The sequence below is a fragment of the Aplidium turbinatum genome, chromosome 17 (genome assembly GCF_918807975.1).
Source record: "Aplidium turbinatum chromosome 17, kaAplTurb1.1, whole genome shotgun sequence".
In the NCBI taxonomy this organism is placed as follows: Eukaryota; Metazoa; Chordata; class Ascidiacea; order Aplousobranchia; family Polyclinidae; genus Aplidium; species Aplidium turbinatum.
In genome coordinates, this window is record NC_137488.1 from 15,703,975 (window position 1) to 15,728,866 (window position 24,892).

Here is a 24,892-nt window from a genome sequence, read left to right on the forward strand (position 1 = left end):
ATCTGAGTTCATTTTCGGATTCAGCGCCCCAAAGTTAGCCAAAAGCAGTTGTCAAAACCCAAACCTGAAAAAAAAAGTTGAAATTTGTAGACCAGTGTAATCTATGACCTATAACTATATTTTTATTGAGTTGCAAATAAAACAACTTCAATCATTGGCAATTGATTCTAAAATTGTTTTTTTCCCCATCAACGATAGGCTCTGATTCCGTCATCACTCTTGCTAGTCTGAACAATGGAACTGGGTCCGGACTTTATGTCGTCATCACTGTCGCTGAAAAAGATGACGTCATGAAATGTTATTGTGAGTATTGGTTAAGCACAGACAAACTTCTGAGAAGCAATCATGATATAGGCTAAACTGAACGAAACACAAAGTTATCAAAACAAACGTTGAAAATTCATGAAATTACGATTTGAATTCGTTGGCAATGCAATTAGTAAGCTCACTTGCGCAAAATATCTAGTTTATCAGACAAATAGTCAAGTAGGTTATATCAACACATATGTAGGCTATGTAACCGACACAAAGAAGATAATTTTCTCACGTCCAAGCAAAACCTATGGGCCCCGAAAAAGTTCAAAACGTTGACGAAAAAAGAATAAACTAAAAGATTATTTGCAATTGAAAACAATGTCATGATTGGAGGCATAATAGTGACAGCAGTTACCAATAACTTGGGGATCATGTAAACTACGAGATAAACAACAAGAGTAGCCTAATCTAAACTGCAAATATTATGTGATTTACAAAACATTGCCAACGTAACTTCCAGTTTGTAGCCTACCGTGTTTAAGTTTTGAAACAATTTATTTATGTAAACAGCAAAAAAATACAGTATAAACAACAATAACTTTAATTGAAAACCTTAGTAAATTGTTTTCAGCAAGTGTAACGTTTTGAAACAGACTGCATGCCATATCATCAACAACTGTACACTACCCTCCGCCCTCTACAGTTGGCTGGAAGGTGTGCGTGGTTTGGATGATGAAACAAAAGACTAAATGCTCTCAAGTGGCTTCTTGATGCAATCTGGGGAAACATCGCTCACCAAGAGTAACAAATGAATGAAGCCTTGGTACAACGCCTCAAACAACGATGTGGCGTGTTTGAAAGGATCATAGCCACGTCACGTGGATAGGTTTTTCGAAGCACGACGTTCGTGGGATCGTCGTCGTCGTCGTCTGAGCTTCTGGGGCCGTCCGGGCCGAGGGTCTATCCTTTTACCACCCCAGATTCACGATGTTCCCGGACTACACTGGAAGGCTGCTAGAGAGCAGCCAGTCTTTAGTTTCATCATCCATGACGCGCAGACCTTCCACTCCGTTAGGTGGCTTGAAGATGGTACAGTCATTGATGATGCGTGATGATGTTCGTGGGATGAACGAGATACAGTCCTTCTTTGTTTTTTTGACTAAAAGTTGTCTTACTGTACTGTAGCATCTTACTGTGCAATTTCACCTGCATGCCCCGCTTTTGGACTCATGAAAACTCGCGCTCTTTTTAAGTCCAGAAACAACCGATGTAGTTTCGGAGGCATCGGTATCCACATCCTTAGAATATCCACTTGCTGTGCGAGACTGTAAACCGCTCATATCGTCCATGCTGGTGCTGCGAGGGCGGCTACGGAGAAAAGATGTAAAAGAATATTTACATCTGATTTTGTGGCGTTTTAAGTAAATTAATCAATAGATTATGTAGCTATAACAGACTGCATATAGCATAAAAACCGTACTTTAAGTGAAAAAGATCTCTCAGCGTTACATTGAACATTTTTGTCTGCAGTCACGAAAAATATCTTTGCACAAAATGGTTGGAACGCCTGGTTAATTTCATCAAAAAATACAGAGCCCAAAATGTAGATGCTATCCTCAATCCTCATGTTCAACAAACGTTTCAAAAACTAAAATATATTCATCATTAATAGCAGTGAAGACGGAGACAAATTAGTTTTCAAAACGTTTGCTAAACATGAGGTTAGTAACTTCTTGGCCTTCTTTTACTATTGGTGGAGTCATCGGCACAGATGATGGTCTCCATTCAATTGTTTTAAATTGGTTCTAATATATCAATAGAAAATGCAAACCTATAAATGCTGCTCCCGTCTTGACTCTCCAAACGAAACTCTTTGTTGCTATCTGAAGGCATGCTTCGGACAATAGGAGTGCGAAATTCTTTCTGTCCTCCATACGACATGCCTCTGTCCATGGACATGGAAGGCTGAGGAAATCTAAAAAGCAATGAAAAACTTTCAAAAGATAACGTTAACGGCTCCAGTAAACTACCAATCTAAAGAGTTTCTTGCGTTGACGTTGGTATCAAAATTTAAAAAAATACACAAAGTCTCAAGAAAATGGCATTTATTTTATCCTACTTGGAGTTGGGATGGTTGGCGTAGTCACTCATAGCGTCTCTCATATCTTGCATTGCAAAAGGATCCACAAAACCAGACACAACCTGAGGTGGACCTGCGTTGTTGAAGAGAGAGTTTCCGACCATCATTCTGGGATCCTACAAAACAGAATCGCGATAAGACCGTAAGTTTAAATCAAATTTATTGGTTATTTTTCAAAATTCTAACCTATGAAGCATGACCTTTGTGTTTCCCAGCAGCCGATTGTAGCAGTGAATTCACAGCTTTTAATTTGATTTTAAATATCAGTAGTTACTACGTCCAAACCTGATCCATAAATCGACTCGGCACTTGTCTGCTTGGCCAGGACAGAGGAACATGACTTCCGGCGGATAATCCACTCCGAGGAGAAACAGTGTATGGAATAGTCAAAGTGGAAAGACGTACTCCAGACAATTCAATCGGAAGGTTTCCTAAAACAAGGTAATGGATCTACGTAAATACAACGAAACATGTAGAAAGCATTTCGTCCAAGTTACCATTCCAAAAATTCACCAGAAAGGAGAACCATACCGTACCTCTAATTGAGATCTACGTCCTAATGTGAGCTGCGTGTCAAAGTAAAGCTACACTATTTACAAAATTGTGTAATATGACAATGACTTGGCATTAATGTGCAAATCTCAAGGAAGTTCTCAATGATTTAAACGCTGACGACATTACTTATTCAAGTGTATTATTTTTCTTTACTTTTTTCTGCTAATAAAAAGTCGCTAGTTGAATGCAGGATATCTCGCATCTGAAGGGAGAATCATTCCTCTAGATGTTTGTTTATTGTTTAAACAATGTTATTCAATCTCCTAAACTTGTTGTCAGTATATGTCTGAGCCCTATATTTCAAGCAAAAAATTCAAGTTTCTACTGTACAATAAGATGCAAGTGAATAAAAATATAAATTTTTTAAACCGTGATTTTCCCACGCGTCTTTGCTTGGATCGTAGCATTGAATGGAGCTTAAGCATTTCTGTTGCGTCCAACTGTAACCCCCGATCTGAAAGTAATTTGCACAAAATATAAACTTTGAATATGTCCAACATTTTTCTAAAAGCCGACATTACAGTTCGTTTCTAAGCAACTCATTTTCAAGCGAAGGAACATATTATTTAAACTGTAAACAAATCTGAAGTTTTTAAAGTGTCAAATTTTGCAATTTTAGAAGCATTTTTATAATAAGAAGCTGGGTCAAACAACTCTTTTCCGGTTACAATGTTGATTGAGTGACAATTGGATCAAGTATGCCTACACCAACCCCTACCTGCCCAAAGAATATTGAAAAAACTATGTTTTCAATTCAATAGGGATTTTTTTCAAATTACTCTGTTTTAAAATCTTTATTTTGATATGTAAAATACTCACAACGTACAGCTTGCCGTCGTAATACTCACTACCACCTTCGCTATGAGGGAGTGGTAAAGGAGCCACCAGTGTCCACTGATCAGTCATGGCGTTATAAATCTCCGTCTCTGCATAGTTCAGTAAGAATTTTTTCAAGATGAGTCAATTAAATACATATTAATAGTAAGTATATTGCCATACGTATTAGGGCATTGCGCATAGTTTTAAAAAGTGTTTTTGAATAATGAAATACCAATGTGTAAAAATGTTCAGTTACTATTTTGTTTTATCGTGTTTTGTTTTACAAACATAATTAATAAGTACGCCAATAAACTACAGTAGTCCAAAGCAATTTGAAAAAAGTCTGCAGCAAGTTACAAAATAAGTTCTTTAAATTGTTGGTACAGCTTGTGTTAACCTCAAGGACGTTGGCAAAGGTATTTTGAAGAGTTTTAGATTATGTTTTTCTTTCACAACAGTTTAAAAACAAAGCCTACAATAAAAGCCATAATCGTCTTAGAAAAGTAATTTATCTACTGCAAAGGAAACCTATACAAAGGTTATAAACATTACGCAACCCCAACAAAGTACCGTGAATGTCTATCCTCTTGTTTAAGCCCGCATTTCCTCCAGTCACAAAGATACTGTCTCCAAAAGTCACCATGGCGTGCCAACCACGAGCGAAGTGCATTGGTGTTCGTTCGTGCCAAGTATCATGTCTACGTCATAATATATCTTGTCTTAACTTTCACTTTTGTGACAATCACATGCATTAGTATTAAAAATCAAAATAATGCTAAGGATACTAATGAAGCTGGTACTAAGGATACTAAGGATACTAATGATACTAATGAAGGAACTATTTTCAATAAAGTAACGAAATGTTAAATTTTAATTGAAATTTAACCTGAAGTTTTCCTAGGCCTATCCAGACAGCAAAATTTGTCATTTTTAATGATTCAACGTCTGCAGACGTTACCTCCTTCTATAATTGAAGTATGAAATTAAAAGATGCACTTTATGATCATCCCAGCTCAGCCTAGTCAGAAGTGTCTCTGAAGGAAAATTTTGCAATGTGCTGATCGTTTACCTCGGGCTGTAGGCTAGCAGTTGATTTGTAAACCTCCCTTCTTTAAACCCTCCACTGATGTAAATGAGGTTGCCATGAACAGTTTCCGCATGATCGCACAAGCCCGTTTGCACTGATGCTACATAGCGCCATCTGTCGTCTTCCAAAGAGTAACACTCCATGGAAGACATACGTCCCGTAGCGTTAACTCCTCCTAAAATTTCAATAGTAAAATACATACCACAATCAATATACGTAAGCCGCGACAGGCTGCATTGTTGTCTTAGAATAGGTGAATTATTTTATTGTGCAATTTTGTTGATGTGATTCGTCGATTGCTCACCTATAATCCCCTCTAATTAAGCAATCTTTTATTGCGAAACCTACTACTAAAAAATTTTGCATTTGTGCGATTCTCGAAGCATCTTTTGACTTGTTGACCAGAAGAATGAATTCTAGTGATGTAATATTAGCTTAGTCTCTGGAAGCTTTTGGTCAAAGCAAACCTGTTATAAATAGCCATGTGATTTGAGTATTATTAGAGTTGTGCATTATGGGGATTAGAAGTTGTAACCAAAAGCAGTGGCGTAGCCAAGGGGGGGGGGGGGGGGTTTTGGGGGTTACAACCCCCCCCCCCTTTTGGCACGCGTGTGACGTCACGATATTGAGAATGATGCTTTCAGTCTAAAAAAATTGCCTAATTTTAAACAAAATTGCATTAAAAGAGCAAGTTTTGCCAATACCAAACATCTCAGCCAGGAATTAGCAACAAGAAAACATAGAGACTTAGCTTTATTTCTGAAAAATGCCGAAGAAAACGTGATCTTATCCTTTTGCTATGCCACCAGACACCACCATTTTACAGAAATATTCGTAACTACATTTTTGTTGAAAATGCTCTCAGAATGCACCAAATTCAAAGTAATTTTTCAAAATTTTCTGGGGGAGGCCCCCCAGACCCCCCGCCGTTGGGTCGTCAAAACCCCCCCCTTTCAAAATTCCTGGCTACGCTACTGACCAAAAGTATGTTAAAGACGATTATAGCCTATATGGACATATATATATATATACTATATACTATATATATATATGGACATGGGATGGACGACAAATGGCTCCTCGTGCCCCATCCTGTGAGTACCATCTGCTTTCAACCAGATGAGAAACGAAATTTGTCAACAAAGAGCCTCCACCCGGACGGCACAGCTGCAAGGGGCAATTGATAAGTTCAGACGCCCCACCATTCTGCAGCTCAACATAGAAGGCTACACAACAAGCAAGACCAAAGTTGTGGAGCAGCTTGCCCATACCAACCGGGCACTCGTCATCCTCCTCCAGGAGACCCACTGCACTTTTGCAGATAGGCTAGCCATTCCCAACTACACGCTAGCCGGGTCTACCTTAAGCAGGAAGCACGGCATTGCCACGTTTGTGCATGAGAGCCTTAAGTGGACGTTTGTCGACCAATCTCCAACTGATGCCGAGATTGAGTGGGTGTGCATATGTATCTCAGACTACAACATCGTCAACATCTACAAGCCCCCACCCTCGCGAATGTTGCCATCATCCCTTCCAACGTTCCCCTCCCCCAGTCTCTACGCTGGCGACTTCAACTGCCAGCACATCGACTGGGGCTACAACAACACAAGCAGCGACGGAGAATTGCTGGCTGACTGGGCCTCTACAAACCATCTTGCCCTCTTATTCAATCCAAAGGAACCAGCCAGTTTTCACTCCGGCCGCTGGGGAACAGGGACAAACCCTGACTTGGCCTTCGCGAGTGTCGACAGCTCTCTTCCAGACAGACGTGTGCTTGAGAAGTTCCCGCGGTCCCAACACCGGCCGTCCCTCATCATCGCCCCAAAACTTGTGGCTCCTGTCCCGAGTTCACCGGTGAAGCGATGGAACTTCAAAAAAGCCGATTGGAATCAATACAGCCTCCTGACCAATGAGTCTGCTGCAAAGTTACCACCGACTGAAACATGCAACGCAGACGAGGCATACCAGGACTTCTGCAATGCCATAATAACTGCGGCAAAGGCCACAATACCACGTGGCCATCGAACCAGCTATAAACCATGCTGGGACTCTGAGTGTGAAGCTCTCTACCGCTCATACCTAGCCGCCACAAGTGGTGCTGCTTCTAACACCGCCGCCACCAGACTACTTGAGCGGCTGGACACAAAGAAGCTTGAGCGGTGGAACGAAGCTGTCCAAACCATCGACTTCTCACACTCAAGCCGCAAAGCATGGAGCATCATCAACAACCTCACTGGGCGCTCAGCAAACTCCCCTCGTCAGTGCCCCGTTTCTGCTAATGCCATCGCTTCCCAGCTAGTGCAGAACGGGGTGTACAAGACAAAGGACAGCAAGGCATCCCGCCTTGTTGCCAAGGAAGTATCTGCCCTATGGCGAGTGGAAACACCACCAGAAGAAACAATCTCTGGAGACTTCACTCCAGAGGAACTCGCCACCGCCCTCCGCCTAGTGAAACCACACAAGTCTCCAGGGCCCGATAAGATCTGCCCTGAGCTTGTGCTCCATGCTGGCCATGCCCTAAAGTCCTGGTTACGTAGATTCCTCTCTTCCTGCCTGCACCACCTCACAATCCCAAAAATCTGGAGAAGAGCTTTAGTAGTTGCGATCCCTAAGCCTCACAAGCCACCAGAGGACCCAAAGAGCTATCGTCCGATATCCCTCCTCTGTGTTCCTTTCAAGATCCTCGAAAGACTGATCTATGCCCGCGTCAACCCAATCATCGACCCGCTCCTTCCAAAAGAGCAAGCTGGGTTCCGGCGCGGAAAATCCACTGTAGATCAGGTCACACTGTTGACCCAGGACATCGAGGACTGCTTTGAGGCAAAAAAGAAGGCCGGCGCTGTCTTTCTAGATCTCACAGCTGCCTACGATACTGTATGGCATCGCGGCCTTACTTACAAGCTGCTTCGCCTGCTTCCTGACCGACATATGGTCCATATGATCATGGAACTTGTCAGGAATCGAAGCTTCACCCTCACCACCGGCAACCCACGGCGAAGCAGACTGAGACGCCTGAAAAACGGCGTCCCACAGGGATCGGTCCTGGCTCCACTTCTTTTCAACATCTACACCCACGACCTGCCAACCACGGTCTCCGCAAAATACGCTTATGCGGACGATCTGGCAATTCTCCACTCCACAAAGTCGTGGGAAAATCTAGAAGACACCTTGAGCCAGGACATGCAAACCATCTCAGCTTATCTCCAGAACTGGCGACTGAAACTCAGCGAAACCAAAACTGTGGCGGCAGCTTTCCACCTACACAATCGGGAAGCTGATCGTGAGCTACATGTCCACAACAACGGAAAACCTCTGTCCTTCTGCCCCGAGCCAAGGTATCTTGGGGTGACATTAGACAGATCGCTCACATACCGCCACCATTTGGTGTCACTGCGCAAGAAACTGACATCCCGCGCTGCATTACTGAAGCGCCTGGCAGGCTCTAGCTGGGGGGCGAGAGCTGACACTTTGCGAATAGCAGCCTTAGCCCTTGTCTACTCTTCAGCAGAGTACTGTGCACCTGTCTGGTGCCGCAGTGCTCACTGCCACAACATCGACACTGCCATAAACAGCGCCCTGCGCACAGTGACCGGATGCCTGCGTCCCACACCATTGGACAATCTCCCCATTCTCGCTGGCATCCAACCTGCTGAGCTTCGTCGCGAAGAAGCCACTCTGTCCCTCGGTCGACGGGCACTGGAGCCTAATCATCTTCTCCACCACAAGATCTCTGCCTTCCCAAACGGGCACCCCCGCCGACTGAAATCAAGACACCCATTCGTGCCAGCCGCTCGGCTTCTGATCAACGAAGCTGACGAACAAGACATCTCTGCGGCTGCTTGGGCGGACCATAAATGGCATTCTGAATGGAGGTCAAGCACCACCAGACTCCATTCATTCATCCCCGACGCCGACGCGCGCCCCATCGGCCTGACACTACAGAGACAGGCATGGGTGCGCCTCAACCGTCTCCGTACGGGCGTCGGGCTTTTCCGCTCAACCATGCACCAATGGGGAATGGCTTCTTCCTCCTCCTGTGAATGTGGTGCCGAGGAACAGACCGCAGACCACATCATCAATGACTGTACCATCTTCAAGCCACCTAACGGAGTGGAAGGTCTGCGCGTCATGGATGATGAAACTAAAGACTGGCTGCTCTCTAGCAGCCTTCCAGTGTAGTCCGGGAACATCGTGAATCTGGGGTGGTAAAAGGATAGACCCTCGGCCCCAGAAGCTCAGACGACGACGACGACGACGACGATAGCCTATAGAATTCTAATCGATATTGTATAGATTGTGAAAGCGGAGATTATTGCCAATTGTAAAGCAGCTGTTGTAAATAGTAGTGTATATGTATTTTAAAACCGACGAAGAAGTTTGCTGTTCAAGATTTGATTGCTTTACGTGCTGAACATGGTGAACGATTTGTTTAGTCCTTCAAAGATTTCATTTATCATCTCACCAGTGAACTATTCGATCATTTAATTGACTGTTTAACGTTTGATATCCCAACAAACTACGTCATCAATTTTTCAAAGTCTTCTGACGTGTAAGAGATAGAAACATAATATGTGATAATATCAGTGATGTACGCGCATACAAAAAATATTGACGCCGTCAGCGTAAACGCAAACGTTCGAAAAACCATACGCCGTAGGGCTATGCGTCAACGTAACTTGTAAAAAAAGTTGGCGGCGTCAGCGCATATACTAGCGTAAACTCATTTTGTTTGCTAGGTGCCAAACATTCACATGGTATAAACCACTCGAAACAAACAAGTTTTATTTTGAATTTCCACGAAGAAACACAAGCATCTGAAAGTGTTCATGTGACATTTTGCTGCATTTTGGTTCCAAAATGTCTTTGCCCATTGAAAACATTCTCTCAACTGCAGCGCCGGAAGGTACTGGCGTGTTGTAACAAAAAAAAAAAATACATTAAAAAGTATGCGTTGACGCTATGCGCTAAAAAACAGCGAAAACTTTACGACGTAGCCTCAAGCGCAAACTATCCAAAAAATGTGGCCGCAAGCGTTAGCGTAAACAAAAAGTCTACGCCGCAGGTCTGCGGCGTATACGTACAATCGTACACCTCTGGATAATATGTGCACATTAAAAACAACTTAGCTACTACAACGGTGAAAAATAAAACTCTTCAATGTAAGGATGAGTATAAAGAAGGCATTTTTTTCTTTGGTATTCATGTGGTCAGGTCCGGATTTAGCTGATGGGGGGCCGGGGCACTTTTAGATCGGGGGGACCCGGTGCTTAAAAATTTGTTGCGCCTACGGCGCGAAAAACTACCCTTACGTCTACAATAGCATTAATTCAGCACTGTACAGCATTTTGCAAAAACTTCAATGGCTGAAAGAAAAAAAAACAACACAAAATCACATTTTTTCCACGTAGAGTAGAGTGCATCAGTTGCCCCGATGTTGGAATTTTTGATCGGCCCTTGGTAATTTTGTTCCAAATAATGAAAAAACACAAGATGTGAAATATTTTGTCAATCGGAGTCAGTGGCTCCGAGAGGGGGGGGAAGTCGGGCCAGTTTCCCCCCTAGCAAAACATTGTAAAGGAAAAACGAGTAGTTTTTTGTTTTTGCACTTTTGAGGGGGGCCCATTTTTAGTACCGTACTAAAGTAAAAATGTACCAACTAAATAATCAACAAATTCTTAAATGAAGTGGGTAGTTCCAAGTATTTCTCAATCATTGAAAATGTCACTCTCGATGCTTCTCATCAAGAACAAATCATTTTCGTGTTAAAGTAGGCGATGTTGAATAGATTCAAGACGTAAAATCTGAAGCTGAAATGATTTCTGTATCACTGAACGGTTTCGATTGTATTGATAGTGTCAACTTGAAAACTGGTGCTGTTTTAGCTAAGCGGGAACTATTTTTGCTTGGCAACTGAACCTTAACTTCAAAATCTGCGTTGGCCAGGCATAGGATGTCGTATCCAACATAAGTTATCTGGGAAAGTTAAAGGTATCAGTCCAAGCACGATTAAAGAAAGTAAATCCTGTATATTTTTTGTTTATGGATCATCATCATCATCAGTCATCATCTCCGCCTGCAGCAGATTGCGCATCAATATGAGTTATTTGCTTCCAAGACTGGCGATTTTGAGCCAGCTCGCCCAGTGTCGCCAAGTTGAGTCCGGTTCATGATTGGATGTTGTCTTGCCATCGTTTTGGTTGTCTGCCACGTTTTCTTTTTCCTTCTACTTTGCCTTCTGTGCAAACTTTGCTGATTCCGAATTGTGATCTTTTAGTGTGGCCGAACAGTTTTAAAACTTTTGATTTTATTAAGTTATTGCTGCAATTGGATATAATTTTGTCATAGTTAAAAGATCTTCTGTTTTCGTGTGGTCAAGTAGCCTTTTGTTGGTCATGCTTCTCATGATATGATTTTGGAAGGAAGTGAGTTTTTTTCTTTATTTTAGTTTTTTGTTTATGGATGTTGTTGCTTAAATCTAATTGGAATTCATAATGTTGCCTACAGACAGCGTTGTTCAAACGTCTCATCATTTTTGGAGTAATTGATTATCTGTGAGCTAGTGGCATATGTAAAGTTATAGCCCAGTCAGAGGAAAAATTCTAAAAATCCAAAGAAAGCTCTCCTATCATCTTGCAAAGAAAATTGACTTCGAGAGGGTAATCAAGGCGTGGTGCAGTCAAACCCAATGCTTTACATTACCCTTTTGCAATTGAAGCTCTAAAGACGTTTCGTAAATTCACCAAGTTGGAACCAACAAGAGCTTGATCGGAAGCTAAGTCAGTGCTAAAGTAGCCTACAACTAGCGGTTTTAAATTGGTGACTGCTTTGCATTATGTGGATTACGATCCTAAACAAGATTCACTGATGAATTTAATGGAATTAAAAGATGTAATCTAAGTAAGAGAAAGCTGAGAAGAGTAGGTTACTACTCGCAAGCTAAAGTTGCAGTGGCAATTATAAATTTAAAAGAAAATGATTTTCTTTTCTTGAGGACAGAACGCTTTTATAACTCCACTTAACTATTATAGCTGAATCATTTGAAGGAAATGTATTCTACCGTACATTGCAAAGGATTCAATAGTTGTTGGAATTGACAAATGTATCAACAAAATCAAACATACCGTCGATGAGTTTGAAGTTCTATGAAAATTTCATCGTATGTCTGTAGTGCAGTTGTGGGCATGTGGGACAAATTTAAACCATTGTAGGCTACAACAATGACATTTTTTAAGACATTTTGGATGAGTTGGTACTTTTGACAGAAAGCCACACAGCAAACTTCAGCTGCAAACCAGAACGAACCACCCCATAATGTCTACACAAGGAATCATTGATTGTAACTTTCGTCAGGTTTTTCCAAATAGTTTTGTTATGATTTTTTTTGTGTTCCGGTAGCTACCTCCAACGGTTGCGCTTTGAGAACGTGGTTTTAGCAATTACTGAAATTGGTAAAAAATTGTTTGCGCTCCAGTAGGCCTATGACTCAAAACCGATTGAAAAGTCTAACTATACGTGTTGTGCATCAATTCAGACGTCGCAAAATTTTATCATTTGATGCTGTGATCCGTAACTTTGCATTGAAAAAAGTCCAGAAAGGGTTGAATTAAATCAGGGATGTCCAAAGTCTGGCCCGCAGGCCAACTCCGGCCCACGAGACATTTTTGTATGGCCCGCGCCTGTTATTGTACAGTGTATTATTTTTGGCCTTCAAACACACAAAAATCATATAAATTCAACTTGCAGTTTTCAGAAAAATTATTGTGGCTGTTGGCCGGCGAACACTTATTATCAAATCTGTCTCGCGTGGGAAAAAGTTTGGACACTCCTGAATTAAATGCTTGGTTGAACTATTTTCGTTGCCTGTAGGCCTATTGTGTGTTTACAAAGCTTTCTAGACAAAATAGTTAGCCTCAATAGCATTTTTGCTGCAAGTGTAATCCAGTGATTATTGATGATTTTTACATTGAACGAAGTTCTTTTCATGCTGAGGAAAGTAGGCTAACTTCAGCTTAACACGAACATGCAACGCAATATTTGCTAAAAAATATTATGGGGCCCATTTTTCGTATTGTTTCCCGACCAGTGCTGACTTCTCTCGGAGGCCCTGATCGGAGTTGGTTAAGGGGGTCAACATTCAAGTCAAAGTTTGATGTTTAAAGCTATTTTGTGAATATCCGTCGGTCAGGTTGTGGAGTTTCCCGGCAATCTGGCCATTGTACGTCACAATGGTTTATTGTCTTTGAACAATCAACAAACTAGTCGTTGTATAAAATGCAGTTGAAATAACCGTTGTTTGATAATTTGATTCGTTTGCTGTTTAGTTAGAGTTATGCTTGCTTAATGGTTTGTCGAAGCTAGCTAGATAGAAGATAGATAGAAGCTAGAAGCTTGAAGATAGATAACAACAACGTAAATTAACTTTTATGAGACAGTCTTAACTTTTACATCGATTCAGTTGAGAGAAGTGACCATAGTTGCACAAATTCAACGTTCGACAATGTTGAATCTTTGTATAAATGATGAATTTGGTATATGACTACGTTGGTGTGAACTTTTAAGTTTGCTTTGAAATATGTGCATGTCTGAGCTTAGTTAACGACTTTACTAAAACTTAATTTGGTCTATGTAACGCGTTCACAGGCCTGGAGCATAGTTATTAGTCAAGTGCTTCACTGACATCCAATTCTCTAATTTAATGACATCACTTCAACATTTCCACCTCTTATATTTTGTTTTATGTACACACTGATTTACGATTTAAACAGCCTGAGAAGCTGCTCTTACACATAACCATAATGTGGAAGTTACAGTGTAACTGTGTATTTATTCCACTTTTCTTTCCTTACCTTGCTGTACATACTGTGATAACGGATGCGTTAATTTTCCAAAATTTCGAGTTCACTGTTGACCCCTTTAATGAAGTTCAAATTCAATAAAATTTTGGCTATGACGTTTTTTGGTGAATAGGAACAAAACTACCAACGGCCGAGTTGAATTTCCAATTTTTTAAAAATAAAGGGGCAACTGATGCACTAACGTAGGGGGGCTCTTTAAAAGTCAGGGGCCCGGGGCACCTGCACCCTCTGCCCCCCTTAAATCCGGGCCTGCATGTGGTAACCTCGAGGAGAATCACTCAAATTCAGGAAAACAACGCAAAGAACACACAAACGTATCACTGGGGCGATAAAATAATAGACACAATTTCTTTAGATTATTATTGACCTGGTCTTTTCAGTAACCAAATAAACGGGATCTATGCTTGTGCAAAACTTATAACTCACCCAAAGCATAGAGCCTGTTGTCAACGACGCTGACTGTGAATCCGGCTCTGCGATCATTCATAGATGCGATCCTCATCCATATATTGAACCTGGTAAGTTATAATTGATGGAATAAGTTTTGGACAAAATTTCAGGCAACATAATCGAGTTTTTTTTAATTTGTTTGAAGTAATTTTTATTAATACTTCTGATGCTTTTGCTCATCCATGTCCGGTTTCCCAGACTAGCATTTTAACAACTGTTGAAAAAATTGATTTCTTTAGGAAAAGCACTGATGATTTCTTTGCTTAAACAATAAAAAAATTTTATTGTATAGATGCAGTTTTAGATTATGACATTCGTTTGCCCTTTAGAACATTTTTTTTTATACAACTTTAATCCGCAGCATCTGCTTAATTTTTTTTGGAAATTTCAAAAACTATAATTCATGGAAGTTACTGATAGTGATAAGGAAGCGGATATCCGTAAACCAACCTTGGGTCATATCGGATAACCGTGTTCACCGCAGTGGTTCCTCGTTCATCAAATAGATTCTGACCTCCACAAACGTATAAGAAGTTGTTCAATACGCACGAACAATGACTGTCAAAATAAATAGATAAGAAATAGGTTACTGAAAATACGGTACTAAAATAATATTTTATTATAACAGTAGCTTTTCATGATAGTTTTCCGATCACGTAATTCACAGTTTATAATATTTTTTTAAAGTTTTAACATAATAAAATAATAGGTTCATTTTTATTTGAAATACCGGGATGTACTTATAACAATATTAAAATACTTTTTGCACACTTTCAAATACTAGATAAGATGTTTATCATCTGTCTTATCTTGTAATCGATAATTTTAACCAATCACCTGCACAACCCTTCGTGCATTGGTGGCAAGAAATCCGACTTGGACATATCTCCATTGATGGCAAACAGCTGATTGGACACTCTGTCATGAGGGTCAACCCCTCCGATCACAACCAGGCGAACGTCATTGGAGCGAACCTTTGGCACATCAACACTTTCTATTAGTATTTGGCTATAGGCTATGGGTGTGAAATATAAAACATTATGTGCAATAGTTTTAAGAAAGTTTTAAGAAATAACTGTAAAATTGCAAACATTTTAAAAGAAAGCACAGGAAGTTAATTGGGCCTAAGCAACTTTCGCTTCTTCATAGAAAGAAATAATTAGTGAAGAACTTTTCTTAACAGAGTTTAACTAAGTTTTTAAATCTGATTGACTATCTATAAGAAAAAAAATTAGACCCAACTGGTTATGTGAATTCTCAAAAATGAAATACAAGCAAATTCAGCAACGTGTATTCTCAAGATCATCAGAAGAAATAACCCAAGTGGGAAAACATTAGATTATTAACATTTTCCAACGTTTATAGATAAGGTAAACCATGAAATGATATTCAAAGAATGAATGTCGACATCAAAATTGTCCACCTACCTGTGTTCTCACAGACTGCAAAATAGGTTGGGAATGAGGAAGCATGTGATAATTCGAAGCTTCTAGAAGAAGAAAGTTGCACTCGACTCTCATAAATTCGACGAAATTAACGTAGCGAAGAAGATCCCGGGGTGGAATGAGAGGAAAGTGAATTTTTTCCATCAGGTGCTTTACATGCTGGTACCTGGAAAGTTGTGGTTGTATGTGATTGGTGGTAGGCACCACTAATATTTTGACAATCAACCGATCAGGTATGTTTTAGTATAGCCAGTAACAGTCTTTCAAAGACTTTTTGTCGGTTTGCGAAAACAGTTCAATCAAACAAAACACCCGGACTTTTGGAGCGAAAATAAACATGTCTCATAAATATTGCTAAAATATTTTAAATAGGGCTCGTCCGGGAATTGAACCCGGGACCTCTCGCACCCGAAGCGAGAATCATACCCCTAGACCAACGAGCCACACAGTTTGGCCCACAGTTTTGATCACTTTTTTTATTCAAAATTACTAGTCAATTTCAAAGAATACTTGCACTGATTGCACAATACCGACAAATTATGAATTGTAAAAATAAGCTGGCAAAGATGATTCACCTGTCGGTTTGGTACATTAGCCACTGCCTTGTAGCTTCAAATAGTTCCAGCTCTGAGACGTTCTTCAAAGCATAGGAGTCCAATAGCAGGCTCATGTTGTCGTTGGTCAATTTCTTTATAAAAAAAAATACGGTACTTGCGGTTACTGGTAAAACGATTACTACTGGCATAGTAAACTTATCAGGTCTAGAATTAAAAACATTTTTTTAAAAAGTTTTATGTACACAAAATTTTAGAATGTTTCATGCGTTTAAAAATGGGGTTGGCTTTAATCCTTTTAAAGTTGTACGAAAACTAAAGTCCGCTCTTATCTCTTATAGATGATCAGTTTTTGTTTTCTTCACAAAGTCTAAATTGAAAAAGTACTCTGACAACAGTTGACTGGTTTTTCATTATTAATAGCTTTGAAAAACGGTTACTTAATTTTTAATTTGCCATGTTGGATAGTGTGATTTATATAGGTTAATAATGTTAAGACAATAGTTTTTAATTTGGTCTCCTTAGCACTGAAATCTAAGTTATTGCTTCTGGCGTCCAAGCAATCCCATAATCAACAAGATGAATGATTCATCACATGATTGACATTTATAAAAAGAACAAAACACCGCTGATAATAATCAAAATTTTGGCACGCAGTTCACCTATCCAGGCGCGAATCTAAGAGTTTTTTTCGGGGGGGGGGGGGGGGGCAGAAAATTTGAAAATCAATTGAAAAGAAAGAAAAAGCTAAACAGATATGAACAATGATACTACGACATATACGATACGCTAGAAAATAGACATTAAAACAACCATTTTCATTAATTGTGATGCCGAGGGACTAATGTCAGCTGTTTAGAAGCATATCAAACCATTTGATGCGGAAACATACAATTTTTCACTAAATTTCGGGGGGCCCGGGTCCCCTGGGCCTCCCCATAAATCCACGCCTGCACCTATCGCTAAAATCCGCTGGATTATTATTTTTATTCGTAGTATTAGCGCAACAAAAAAGGTGATTTATAGAGCCACAAACTCCTTTTAAGACCTATATAACGTCACTATATTTGGAGTAATGATCATGAAATTATTATTCATGCTGTTTTATCGTATCCAGGCTTAGACATTGTGGTTGAAAATTGTAGATTAAGTGGATGGAAGGCAAGGAAGCCAATCTTCGTGTCTACCTCCAGATATGCCTTTTAGTGTCCTACCAAAGACACAGCCGCATGCTCTTGAGGTGTCGAACCGACGCCCTCTCGAGTACCGTTCCAGAGCTCTCACCACTCGGCTATGCAGCATTATGATTATGAGGATTGACCAAATGTCGTGACGTCACACAGACCCCACAGGGGCGTTGACTGCTCTCCAATACTAGTTTGTGGTAAAATATTTAAAAAAACAACTTTTGGTAGCTAAAAGCATCACTTGCCACTCTCTATGACAGGTTGGAGAATTAAGACCGCCTGACCATTAACAGCAACGGAAGCCACATTTATGTCATTTTGTTTTAATATAAAAGCAGGTTGAAATTGGAAAAAGTTACCAAACCTGTATTTCTTCAGTCTTAACAAGTTCATTGAGATGTTCGGCTATGAAACTGTAAGCCTTCTCTTCCACGCCGTTCAGATGGTACTTTTCCGCTATATGGATGATGTCCACGCAATTGTACACAGAAATTTCAGCAATCAAGAATGCCTGATTGGTCAAACATAGTTACAAACGTAACAAACAATAAATCGCAAATTTTATCAGTGACGTAAAAACGATACAAAATGCTTTTTTTGCAAGGTAGTGTTAAATGTTGAAAATGTGTTACTTATAACCTATCCCTGGTTACAACAAAGCTTTAAGAGGGTCAAATTACGCTTGATCAAAATAATTTAACAGCGTTTTAAGATTGTTTTTATGGCAAAACGTTGGTTTAACTTGATTTGAGTTAAACATGTTCACTGACTGACGGACTGTTGTAATCAAATAAAACTGCACGACAAAAGTTAACAAGCCGTATAGCCTATGCAAAACCACGCACCACAAGCGTGTGGTGTGACAAGGTGTGTTTGTTTATTTCTGCAACTGACAAGCATGTCGTAGCGAATGTTTCGAAAACAATCTTGTCCGTTTACGTGAATATGGCTCAACTTGGAAGAATATGGTACGATTAAACTACAATCAAAATTTGTCTATTTTGTTTTGAGACTTTTTTTATCGAGTTACCTTGCAAAAGTTCAAGATGGGTTTGAGCTGCATATGTCCTGCTGCAGATAACACGCAGTGGACATTCTTCATGCTGAGTTGCAGCTCAGACGTGTACAAGAACCCGATAACATGGCGCAACCCTTCAGCGGTAACTCCTCGAATTTCCACCACCTGGAATCGATGTTGTGTTATGTTTCTTAAAAAAAAACGACAAAACGAGTTTAGCTCACTTTACTTAGTTATATGTTTGGTTTCATTATTTTAGGCTCACTTCGTTTGAATAAAAACATAAGCTACTTTGTTTCATTGAATTGGCATGACTTGAAACGTTGCTGGCACCATGCGAAATATGGCAAGCAAACTGCTTTTCAAATAAACACCAGTTTTACTTGAAACCAACTCAAAAGAGGGAAAAAAGACTTCGAAAATTTTGCAGGGTTCTGTTCCAGCAATAAAACTATCAAATTGAGTCAAAGCTGTACAGTGTACAAAGTTAGATTAATCAAAAATATTATTTTAGTTTGAAAAAAACAACTAACATTTTGTCTTGATCGACATTTATTTTACTTTACTTGTGGCTGCCCAGCTTCACTGAATTATTCTTCGAGATACAACGTCTTGCGTACATTGTTTCAACACAAAAGTGAGCAAAGTGATAATTACTTCATGTTCTGTTTTCATTCCATCTTCACTGTTGAAGAGATTTCGGAGATATGGACTACAGGACGCTAGTAGATTCTTGTGAGCATGGAAAGGCTGCTCTTCAGCTACCAATGTGACGTCACACAAGATCTTGTCTTGACGTAGGTCGTTCAACCCGTTGACGACAGAATTATTGTGGGTGTTGGACTTAAAAATCTTTTAAAAACAAGAAAAGATTTAATCAGTCGTCGCACTAAAAAAATGTAAAGCATTTCTACAACGTGGCCATGGTCCGACTATGTTGACAGTGCAACATAATTTTGACATTTCAAAAGATTTTAAAACATTTTTTGTACACAAGGGAAATGCTCGTGTTAACCTGTTTAGTTATTGACGATCGGTGTCATTGTGGTTATTTGACCATTGCATTACACTTACTTGATACTCAGGTCTTCTTCCCAATGACCCCGCTATACTTCCGGATACGCTTCTTTTTGGTATCAGACCAGCCATTCAATCTGGGACTTTTACTTTATTTCTGATTGTGAGTTGTTGTGGTTGGTTTACAAAGCCTACAATCAAAGCCTACCAGTGTTGTACTTGATTAAAACAGGAAACTTTTTAATGATCGTGCGATACACAAAATGATTAAAGAATACTGCCTTTTTTGTTTAAAGCCATATGAAAGCAAACATATTAGATTTGGTAATTCCAAACAAGCTTTCAGTAGCAACAAAAACAAAAACTTAGTTTCAATACAAATTTTTGCTTTTTTTGATATTAGACCAATTAAGTTGAAGAAGTTCAGTATTTTGCAGCTTTTACCTTAACCAGCTTGCAGAAAGCGTGGCATCTACAACGTAATGAAACGTAGCTTATTTACACGATCTTTTCAATAAACTGAAAAGAATTGTAAACCCTCTACAAACTCTAACAAAAGTCCTTTCCCTTCCAGACTTCTACATTCGAGAAAACCATATCCCTCTAATCTATTGATTTTACATAGAATGTGTACAACTGCACATGTTTCAACAAACTTACTTGTCCAACGACTTAAACCGGTATATGGGCGATCGTTGCCCGGGGCCGTACAGCTTTGTAGATTCAGAGACAACGTCAACTTGAAAAGCAAGATTACAGTGGAGAACAAAAAATGTTGTAGGCACATAAACTTTTCGAATTGCTTTTGAATAAATTTAGAAAAGCATTTAGTTTTGTGTTGATTCTGCAAACATTTTCAGTTCTAAACTTTGATATTCTAAAAATACATCTCAGAACAATTGGAGATTGATATGCATTTTCGAATCAAATAAAAATGCATTTTGAAACGTTTTATATGGCTCCAATTTTAAACACAAGTTTTTTTATTTCCATTTCTTTGCTAAATCGCTTCAACGTCACCAGACGCCAGACGTTGAAGCGGTGTAGCAACGCTTGGTTTGTTTTCGTTTAAATAATGTGCTTTGGTTTCGTTCCCCTTAGGTCTTCTCTTTTGCGTTTTTGTCAATTAGCGCTTCTCGTTTGAATTCAAGTGTATTTTGGTGACACGCTTTTTTCACAGTACAGTTTCTTTCTTGCGAATTAAAAGACAAGTAGAAATCTTTACGTGACTCTGGTTGAATGAGGTAAAAACACAACAGTAGGCCTATCCAATCAATTTGGACCATGTTCTGCAATAGAAGAAAAGCTTTTTTAAGTAGGTCACTTCCCTAAATCTAAAGTTGAAACGTTGGATGTCGCTTTTGCAAAGTGGTGTCTCAGCTCTGTGCAAAGTTGACAGAATCAAGAAACTGCAAATACTGTAAAACAACACGCTTGTGCCAATTCGCTTCAATAATTCAAAAACACACAATAGAATAGAAGACATTGGGTTTGCGTTTAAACTATGTGTTTTGCTTACTGGTGTTGATCTGTAAACGAGCTTTTTAAATCAAAGTCGAACAGAATAGCCGAAACACAAACACCATCCAAAGATGTGATTTAGTTGATTGCTACAATTGCATGCCTATGTCACAAAGTAAATTAGGTCAGGATTTAGAATTTGAGTGTCTTGTTGACTTTGATTACAAGCAGTTTAAAATAAACAAAAGTCTTCCATATAAACAGAGTAAAAGCTTTTTGCAATTTATTCCTATTGACTACTTTCCAGAATCCAGAGACAAATACAGCACCAACAACTGAAATAAAAATCTAAAAAAATGAAGATTTTTGTCGGCCTGTTTAGCCTTCTCTTTGTGTGTTGCTTGGGCGGAGACTTCATTAAAGGCGCCACTGGTTCCCAAACGGCACGTAAAGGTAAGACGGAAAAAGTTTCACACTTTGCCAAAAGAATTTCAAAATTATATAATTACGTTTAGTACATTTTGAGTAAGATCCTCAAATATTGAGTGAAATTATAGTTGTGTTAGGCTATGTTTATCACTAAGGCAGACGCTGCACATTTTTCGTTTATTATAATTAATTAATTGGGTAAAACTACCACTTGAACATAACTCTTACTCAAAGCAGAGTTAACGTTGAGTGGACCTACGCAGTTCCAAGAACGTTTATCTGAAGTTTGCATTTTTACTTGTTCGGTATCTAAAGTAAATTCTTTGTCTTCAGCTATTCACTGTTTTTCTCACATTTGGAACACTTGCGAGGACATTTGCCGGACTGAGTGCGAGAATGCGGGTGCTTTCGCTGCTTGCTTGGCAGGCTTGTCTTGTACCGATGCTGGTGAGTTTTAAATACTCAGTAGGCCTATGTTCTCGTTTTTTTTTTAATTTTATTCTTGCTACTGTAAGATAATTTTTAAGGCTGTGGCTATATTTAGACTATATACTGTAATAATAGCCTCAATAGCGTTGCCAGATAAGGAATTCTGCCCTAATTTGAGAAAAGTTTAAAGCTGTTGAAAACAAAAACTTGTATTTTGGAAATTTTTTTAGTCCTGGGCAAAGATCAAAACCCTAATCTTATTTCTAACTCTAACCCTTACCTTAACCCTTCCTAACATTAATCTTAACTCTGGCAACACCTGATTGTAACCATGGCATTAAGTGTGGAAAAATAGCCACTAGCAATTTTTAAAATGTGATTACAGGTCAAATGCCAAAGTGTTGCCTGTTTAGATAAAAGAAAGTTAAATTGTCTATACGTAAAAAGGACAGTACACATTTATTTAACTGAAGATAGGAACTTACCTTGAAGCATCACGCTTCTGCATGATTTAAAGATGAAATCAAGAGGCACTGCTGTGTTAAAATAAAATAATCGGTAAAGAAAAAGAACTAAACGTCAACAGGGTTTAAACCGACTACTCCTCGGTTATTATCATGTTTCATAATGGAAACTAAAATAACAATTTAAAACTTTGTGTCAGTGGTGGGCTATGAAAAGAATATCATCAACATACAAGCTTAGCTGTTTCGTTCCTTTTGGCATCGTTAGTATTAGATTAATTTTGACATTAAATTTGTAGATAGTGAATGTTACACAAGCTGCAGTACACTAAATCCTTGCCCTAACCTGGGCCCCACCGCTTCGGCTGAAGACAAACGACGATGCTACTCCACTCACTACATTCCTTGTCTCCGTTGCGTCTACCATCAAGAAACCGAATCTTGCAGTCGAGGTAAACTTAAAAGACTGTTTGTTGTTTTGTAATAGTGAGTTAGTGGATGAGCGCCTCAATACCACATGATAGCATATTGCCTGTCTACAACAACTTAATTTAGCGTCTATATTTTTTCAATTTTACATTATATTCGCGATGCTACCACATTATTCAAGCCAAGGAAGAACGCAATCGACACTTTGTTTTAAGTTTTCGATAAGATCAAACCTGAAATTAAGTTTAGACATACTAGAATCAAAAAACAGAACCGCTTTCACCAATCAGTCGCTGAATTGGTTTACCAATGCAAAATGCAATTTACAAAAAAGATATTGAAACACTTGATGGCGGGAAGTTTGATATAAACGGGAAATTACACTGTTTTTACAACTGAAATTCAAACATGGCCACCACCCTTCCAATCAGAAAAACTATTACTTTAAAGGCGTTTATCGCATAACGGCATAACCTATTCATCAAAAGAGAAGGAAAAGTGCAAAGTATATCATTCTACCCTGCTGTTGGCTTTACCCAAAATGTTGATTTTGTAACAGATGTGGCTAGTGCAAACACATAGAAAAGACACGGGTGTACTTGATTAAATCAGTTTTTGACTTAATTTGTTGCGTGCATTGATTGAAGTTTAACCTTACATCTTTGAAACGTTTAATTTAAAACTGAAAAGGTTGTTTTTTCTAAAATTAGGCCTAACTTTTATTTTGTCCAAAATCACAGTGACCAACACTACAGTAAAAGAGAACCTATCAAAATTTGGATCGCAATTTTTTATAATTTTCAATTCAAACATCTTTCAACTTGACCCAGAATTTTTTTATATCACTTAAGATTGTTGGTAGCGCAAGTTATATGTTGCATTCTGTTAAACTAAATTTACGGTTTTTCTTAATTTGGAAACTTTAGGATTTAAAGATGACTAGGTACTTTCAATGCTTTTCAGTTGAGAGTTGTGATTCACTGCATGAGGAGCTGCACAACGATTAAAGATTCACAAGCAAAATTGTGTATTGGAATATTCGTGAAATGTATGGTTTTAACGTATAGCCTACCTTATTTTCACATTTATGGCGTATCACTAATGCAAATTTGGTGTTATGTGTAGAGCATTAGTTGACCATTAACTTAATTTGTATTCCAGTGTGTTCACCTTTGTAACAATTTTTTTGCGAAAAATGTTTGCATGTAAAAAGCATTTTTGTTGTAAATAAACACTAACATTTCATAGTAATTCTACAAAATGATGTGAGGTAGGCTATGCACAATCAAGCTCAGTGTTAAAGGAGCTGAGAAAGATAAAATTCATTTTGAGGAGATGTATCTTTAAGACAAATCATGTGTACAACAAAAAGATAGCTTAGAATTATTTATTTTCTATTGTCTTAGCCTTTTAAATTTTTATAACATTGATATCACTATGCCAGCCAAGGAAAATATTTCATGAATTCAACCTAAGGATACTGATTCAATCATTTACAAATTCACAATATTTACATCGAAGCAACATTATTAAAGATCGTACTGAGTCAACTAGTTAAAGACCTCGAATTAATCTATTTCGTATTTAATTTCAACTAATTGTTCCGGATTTAATGAACGAAGGAAAGCGTGTGATAAACAAACCCTTTTCTTTATTGTAAATTTAAAAGGATAAGCCCTGCTTTGTCTTGTGATCTTGAACAATATAACGTTTAGCGTTAGCAACATTTGTCCAGTAAGCAGATATGATATTTAACAACCTAGTCCAGAAAGGTTTGTCCCATGTCCTTGTAGCCTATACTCATTAAAAACCACAACGTTCAGCTATGAAGTTTATCACGCATAAAGTGCTTATTCGGCTATTTCAGAGCTTTGGTAGAGAATTTGTCTTGTTAAACCATAGGCATACGAAGCCGAGTAACGTAATCAGATTTAACATAATTAAGTTTGTTACAACATTTATAGAAAACAAAAATCTACACTAAAAAAAAATTTCATATTCACATTTTATATTTAAATATGAAATTAATTCTGTTAAATCTGATTACGTTACTCGGATTCGTATGCCTATAGACTCTATCAGCAGAAAAAAAAGGTTTAAAATATCTTTTTTGTTAGTTCAGAAATTATATAGTTGTAGCTGCTGTTTTTTTTACAAAAAGGAGCATATTTGCAGATTAGATTCGCGACGAAAAGTTCATCACAAAATAGAACTAAAAGTTTGTATTTTTAATGCCATTTTGGACAACATCTTCGCACCACTGGCTCTTACGCCTATGGTGATGTAGTTGAGCGAAGA

General features: G+C 38.7%; 2 protein-coding genes and 1 non-coding gene across 3 annotated transcripts; 1 reads left to right on the forward strand and 2 right to left on the reverse strand.

Moving 5' to 3' along the window:
* Positions 1 to 65: 65 nt before the first annotated feature.
* Positions 66 to 19,530, reverse strand: LOC145786790 (kelch-like protein 9). Its single transcript, XM_082598532.1, has 18 exons — positions 19,440 to 19,530; positions 19,023 to 19,217; positions 18,378 to 18,530; positions 17,712 to 17,858; positions 16,182 to 16,294; positions 15,589 to 15,772; positions 14,999 to 15,135; positions 14,612 to 14,719; positions 14,138 to 14,226; positions 4,839 to 5,031; positions 4,340 to 4,467; positions 3,770 to 3,876; positions 3,320 to 3,404; positions 2,681 to 2,826; positions 2,375 to 2,511; positions 2,087 to 2,230; positions 1,462 to 1,623; positions 66 to 273 (listed from the first exon to the last, which is right to left on the reverse strand). The coding sequence occupies exons 1-18, from the start codon at positions 19,512 to 19,514 to the stop codon at positions 189 to 191; spliced, it is 2,388 nt and encodes a 795-aa protein (XP_082454658.1). The 5' UTR covers positions 19,515 to 19,530; the 3' UTR covers positions 66 to 188.
* Trnap-cgg (transfer RNA proline (anticodon CGG)) lies at positions 15,978 to 16,049 on the reverse strand. The gene has a single exon. It is a non-coding gene; the product is annotated as a tRNA-Pro (tRNA).
* A 1,640-nt stretch (positions 19,531 to 21,170) lies between the features above and the next one.
* Positions 21,171 to 23,758, forward strand: LOC145786372 (uncharacterized). The gene is made up of 4 exons (XM_082598017.1): positions 21,171 to 21,296; positions 21,606 to 21,719; positions 22,465 to 22,617; positions 23,558 to 23,758. Exons 1-4 carry the CDS (start codon positions 21,200 to 21,202, stop codon positions 23,599 to 23,601), a joined length of 408 nt encoding a protein of 135 aa, XP_082454143.1. The 5' UTR covers positions 21,171 to 21,199; the 3' UTR covers positions 23,602 to 23,758.
* Positions 23,759 to 24,892: the final 1,134 nt, after the last annotated feature.